This window comes from Spermophilus citellus (assembly GCF_964194105.1).
Source record: "Spermophilus citellus genome assembly, chromosome: 8".
Classification (NCBI taxonomy): domain Eukaryota; kingdom Metazoa; phylum Chordata; class Mammalia; order Rodentia; family Sciuridae; genus Spermophilus; species Spermophilus citellus.
The window spans coordinates 154,673,895-154,679,873 of NC_138189.1; the positions used below are offsets into that span (position 1 = coordinate 154,673,895).

The 5,979-nt window shown below is 63.5% G+C and overlaps 1 protein-coding gene across 1 annotated transcript; it reads right to left on the reverse strand.

Annotated features, from left to right (window-relative positions):
* Window positions 1–2,836: 2,836 nt before the first annotated feature.
* On the reverse strand, window positions 2,837–4,582 carry LOC308654761 (sperm motility kinase 2B-like; the record flags this gene model as incomplete). The annotated part of the gene is made up of 1 exon (XM_081304409.1): window positions 2,837–4,582. The coding sequence occupies one exon, from the start codon at window positions 4,580–4,582 to the stop codon at window positions 2,837–2,839; it is 1,746 nt and encodes a 581-aa protein (XP_081160535.1).
* Between the last annotated feature and the right edge of the window lie 1,397 nt (window positions 4,583–5,979).

A 5,979-nucleotide genomic window follows, 5' to 3' on the forward strand; every position in this document is an offset into this window, starting at 1 on the left:
CTCTTGTGTGGTCTCTTTCTCCGATGCTCCGCCGGACCCTTACAGTGGTAGCAGTCCCCTCACGCCAGGACGCTGTCGCGGGTCGCTCTGCCCCCTGAGCCCCAGGACCACATTCCCGACCTCTGTGGGATGTGGGAGCCACGGCAGGCGCCTGCCTCGTCACTGCCCCACAAGGTCCTATCAGGTCACTCGCCAGAACCCTTCCTGCAGCCCACAGGAGAGAGAGAGGAGGGTGGGTCTCCTTCCAGGGATGAAGGCCGAACCTGCCAGCCAAGAACCCTAGGGCCAGCAGGTGCCCATCCTGGGGTGCAGAGAGACGGAGGCGTCCCTGATGCCCCGGTCCCTTCCGCTGCTCTGTCCACAGAGCCTGGGCTGGCTCCTTTGGAACCCACAGACTGACCGCTCCCCCCTCTGGGACCTGAGGCGTCCACGTGTCAGGCACCAGGAGGCCGGGTGTCCAGGGAGGTCTCGCTCTCTCCTTCCAGCGAGGGACCTTGTTGCCGTGTCCCCACACCACACGGCTGAAAGGGCCGAGGACTGGGCTCACCCCTTCAGTCCCTTTCCCCGCTCTCCTCCCTTCTTTCCTCCTTGGTTCTAGTTATGGAGACCTGCCCTGAAAGCTTGTGCTCCTCAGGCTGATGCTGCTGCTGCTGCTCACAGGCCGAGAGGGGCCAGGAGTGAATGGCGGGCGTGTTGACGCCCCACCTTGGGCCCAGAGCCAAGCTGGAGGGGACGGACAGGGACGGAAAAGGCCCCACCTGTGGCTGCCCATGCATCTGCGGCCCTACCTGGCTGCCCAAGCCCCGGGGGCCAGCGCTCGACTCCTGAGCCACTTTCCCAGCCCTTTCTAGTGTCTTCGACGAAGGATCTCACACCCTTGCCTAGGCAGGTCTTGAACTGGCAATGCCCCTGCTCGGCCTCCCCAAGCCACAAGTAGAAAGGCAGTCACCACCTTGCCCTCCGTGACATGTCTGTGTCTGTGTCTGTCTCTGTGTGTCTGTGTGGGGGGGTGGGGGGTGGGTGTGTGCATGAGCACACCTGAGACCAAGCGCGACCACGTGTGGTGCAGAGGGTAGAACCAGGGCCTAGTTGCCGGCCAGAGGAGGTCCAGCCCTGAGGCGCACATCCCCTTGGGGAGCCAGGGCCCCAGGGCCTCACCCTCCTGAAGGACCACAACACCACACCCTCAAAGGAGGGGAGTCTCAGCAGCACTTTTGGAGAAACACACTCCTCCAACCACGGCCCTGGGAAACCAAAGGCAAGGGGCTCGGTCTCCCCTGCACCTGCCCTTCAGGAGAGGAGTCCCTGGTGGTGGACTGAACGACCTTAGGCAGGGACTCAGAGATGGGTGAAGACACAGGGTCTCTGGAAAGGTCTGTTCCTGGCAAGTACAAAAGCTGGCCTCACGATTCTTGTCCACGGGGAAGGGACCAATTCAGAAGACTCCGTGGAGGGTCTGTGGTACCAAACCCACCAGGAACACACGGGTGGCTCTGTGACATCAGAGACCCAGGGGGAGGGGGTGGGGTCCGCACCTAGTACAGGATGGAAGTGAGGCTGCCCTCCATTCACATCAGACGGGGATCTCTGACCCACGTCAAATGGAAACCCCACGGAGATGGCAAAGAAAGGGGGGCAGAGCCCACACCCCGAGTCGAAGGGATGGGAATTGAGAGGTTCACTCCGAACACTAGACCCGGAAAACGGCTCCTCCCAGCCAGCCCTCCACTCCTGCGGGCTGGGGGCTCTGGCCACACACCCTCCCCTGCCCACACCTGCGCCCCAGCTCCCCCGCCAGGTGGTCCTGCTCCCTGCTCAGCAGCCCTGGGGAGCTCGGGGTGGCAGGCTGAAGGGCCCGTCCCTGGGTCAGGACGCTCACAGGGACCGTCCCGCGCAGCCGAAGACCTAGAGAGGATAAAGCTTCACCAGGGTAAGAGCCAGCCCCTGGCAGGTACATTCAGAGGAGGGAGCAAGCGGCAGCCCCCAAGCCTCTCTGGAGGAGGTACCCACAGCTGTACCCTGACTGCCCCCGGACCCTCCTCATGCCAATCTGGGTGTCACCCCAGGATGGGCTTGGGCTGGTGGCTCCTCCTGTCCACGGTTCACTTCCGAATGTGGTGACCGGGCTCCATCAGTGTCAGGTCAGGCACAAGGTCTGCCTTTCTCCCCGCCCCCACCCAGCCTCCTCCCCTCAGTCAGAGTCTCCTCCCCGGGGACCACTCTGGGTCACCTGTTGCCCTTGGGGACGTCCAGAGGGCTCTGTGGTCACTGCTCCCTTACACCTTTCCCACTGTGACACCACCACCCACTCTCCCACTGCTGCCAGGAGGCGGCCAAGGAACGCAACAGCTGATCCCCACGGAGCACCCAATTTATTCCAAGATCCGTGGGACTCGGGAATGGATGAAGAGCTTATTGGGAAGCATCTCTGCCCCAGAGGGTGGGAGAGAGAGCAGAGGAGAGCAGGGCCGGGGCACGTGTACGAGGAGAAGTCCCTGACGTGGGATCCGGGTGGGGCGCAGGGGCCCACTGGTGTCCCGGTGTCCTCCTGCCTGAGGGGTCCGGGAGGCAGCGGCCAGGGCAGGTTGCACTTCTCACTCCAGCAGCTGGCCCTCGTGAGGGAGACCCCGGGCCACCTGGCTGTGGACACAGAGAGGGGCTAGGAGTCAGAGTCGCCCACCCTGTGGCACCGCGGTCGACCTAACCCTGGTGGCACCCCCCAAGGGCAGAGGGTGTCCATCCATCCTTTGAAACGACACTCATCAAGGCACACGTGAGACCAAAGGCAGCACCGCTCCACCTACTTGGCTCCGTGGGCGTCTCAGCTGGGCGATAGTCAGGGAGCCACTCTGTTTTTGAAGAATCTTCTGAAGGCCTGCCCTCTGGTGGGGGCAGGTCCCGGGGGGTCCCTGGGTGGTGGTGGTGGTGGTGGCGCTGGCCCTCCAGCTGCGGGAGCCACTCTGTTTTTGAAGAATCTTCTGAGGGCCTGACCTCTGGTGGGGGCAGGCCCCGGGGGGTCCCTGGGTGGTGGTGGTGGTGGTGGCACGGGCCCTCCAGCTGCGGGAGCCACTCTGTTGGAGCGTCCGGAGCCGGTCCTGGGGGCCTGCACGCAGCAGCACAGCCTCGCCAGACAGGTGGCCATCCCCCGGAACACTCCCCTCCATCCCCTGGCAGTGTCACGGCTCAGGCCAGGGGTCCTGGTGCCAGCAGGGGGTTGCTCGGTGGAGTTGGAGCTTGGATCCGGTGCCAGGGCCTGGGAGGACCCGGGCAGAGGGGCCGTGGGGCCTGCAGTAGGGACGCTGGACGACAGGCTGCACAGCATGATGGCGGGCAGGCTGGCTCTCCTGCTGCCCACCTGCCCTGAAGGCTTGAGCTCCTCAGGCTGCTGCTGCTGCTGCTGCTGCTCACAGGCCGAGGGGGGCCAGGAGCGAATGGCCGGCCTGCTGACACCCCACCTTGGGCCCAGAGTCAAGCTGGAGGGGATGGACAGGGTCGGGCAAGGGCCCACCTGTGGCTGCCCAGGTATCTGCAGCCGCACCTGGCAGCCCGCCCCCCGGGTTTCCTGGTGGCCCAGCAGGAGGTAGGTGGCCATGGCCTCGTTGAACTGGCGCGTCGCCACCGACACCCAGGTCTCCTGCAGCCCGTAGCCCAGGTCCAGCATGGCCAGCAGGATGGAGGTGTCCGGGCGCTTGGGGAGCAGCTCAGCGGGAGGACTCGGGCAGCGTTCCCCATCCTGGCTCAGCCACGGGTGCCCCAGGATCTGCTGCAGCGTGGGCCTGTGCGCGGGCTCCAGGGTCAGCATCCAGGACACCAGGCTTTGCGCCTCGTCGGACAGGTGGAACGGGAGGTGGTACCTGGCCTGCAGCACCTGCTCCTTGGCCTGCGCATAGCTGTCCCCGGTGAACGGGACGCAGCCCGTGAGCATGAGGACCAGGAGGACACCCAGGCTCCAGACGTCCACCGCGGGGCCGTCGTAGGGCTCTCGCCGGTGCAGCTCCGGGGCCCAGTAGGCCACGGTGCCGCAGAGCAGGCCCAGCTTCTCTCCGGCCCTGAACCTGCAGGCCAGGCCGAAGTCGCACAGCTTGGCGCGGCCCGCGGCATCCAGCAGCACGTTGTCCGCCTTCACGTCCCGGTGCGCGACGCCCTGCGCGTGGCAGTAGCCCACGGCGCTGGCCACCTGCCCGAACAGCGTGCGGGCCTCGTCCTCCCACAGGCCCACGACCTCCGGGATGTGCTGGCCCAGCTGGCCCCCAGCCATGTGCTCCATCACCACGTAGGCAGTGCCGGGGGTCTGCACGATCTCCAGCAGCTGCACCACGTGCGGGTGCTCCAAGCCCTTCATGATGTCCAGCTCCGACAAGACCCAGGACAAGGGGGCCCCCGCCCCCTTCCGCAGGACTTTCACGGCCACCTTCGTCCCCGTCAGGATGTGTCGGGCCAGGAAGACCTTGGCAAAGCTGCCCTGCCCGACGACCCCCAGGGGCTCATAGCGGCCCGTGAGGGCTTCCTCCAAGGAGGAGCTGGCCGCGAGGTCCCGCCACACCCTCTGCACCGCACTACGCTCACTGCTCTCTCTAGACATCCTCCGCCCCACGCCCACTAAGGCCGCTGGCTAAAAACAAACACAACAAACAAAGCAAAGAACACAAGCAGAACTAACACAACAAAGCCCAACAGAAAGCCCCAAATCAAAGAACCAACCCGAGACCGCAACCAGAACCACCAAACCACCAACCACCAAACGCGCTAACTACGGGAGTCCCACAGGTCACTGCCTAGAGCTTCCTGTGCTTGTGGACAAGCTCCCGGCCTCGGCCGGGCCTTAAATCCCCGCTGGCTCAAGTCCCTCACAATGCTGGCCCCTGTGAGGTCACAGCCAGGAGTGGCCCGCTCACACCGGGGGGTGGGGGGGGGGGGGTGGCCCACGGTGGCATCTCCCACTCGCGCCTCCGGGACCTTGGCCACCTTCCTGGTCACAACAAGGAGGGCCTGTGGAACCTCGGTGCTCCCGTGTGTTCGGGACCCCGACCTCTCCTTGCTGAGAAAGGAGGAGCTGGACCAGGCCCCGGGGCCCGTGCCTCGCCAGTACACAACTCTGTCGTGGCTTTCGCCCCGTGAAGACCCCAGCCCAGGTCCTCTGGAGCCATTCAGCGCCCGTCTCCTCCAACTCGGACAGACTGGCGTCCAGAGCGTGGTGTAAAGGTAAAATTTCTAAGCTGATTCTAAGCTGCAAAAGTCTGAGTTAAAGTGTAAAAGACCGGGCATTGTAAAGTTTCTAAATGGCAAGGCCGGGGCTAAAAAGTAAAGACTAGGTATTGTTAAAATTCCTCTGCTACCCCCGGAACCTGTAATCCCTGTAGCTGTTAGGACAATACCTGAACTGCCCAGTAAATATTTCTCCTGGTCTCCTGGTTGTTTAATAGCTAAGGGCTCCAAGTAGCTCGGCACGTAAGCATCTAGGCCCCCAAATCAATCAGTTTAAATGTGTACCCCGCTTAGGAGTGACCAATCACCCCTGCCCAGACTGTTCCCGCCAATGAATGGACTAATCCTGTCTCGGAGTTGTTGTTCAATTTTCCCGCGCCTCATGATGATTTGTTCTGATGTATGCAAAGCCCCCCGCCCTCTCGAAAAAGTGTACTTAAGCTCTGCTTGACCTCTGCTCTGGGCTCTGGGCTGCTCTATCTTCCTGAGTGAGCCTGGAACCTCAGCATGCTGAATTAATAAATCCCCTTTTGCCAATTGCATGGAGCCAGTCTCTTGTGTGGTCTCTTTCTCCGATGCTCCGCCGGACCCTTACAGTGGTAGCAGTCCACTCACGCCAGGACGCTGTCGCGGGTCGCTCTGCCCCCTGAGCCCCAGGACCACATTCCCGACCTCTGTGGGATGTGGGAGCCACTGCAGGCGCCTGCCTCGTCACTGCCCCACAAGGTCCTATCAGGTCACTCGCCAGAACCCTTCCTGCAGCCCACAGGAGAG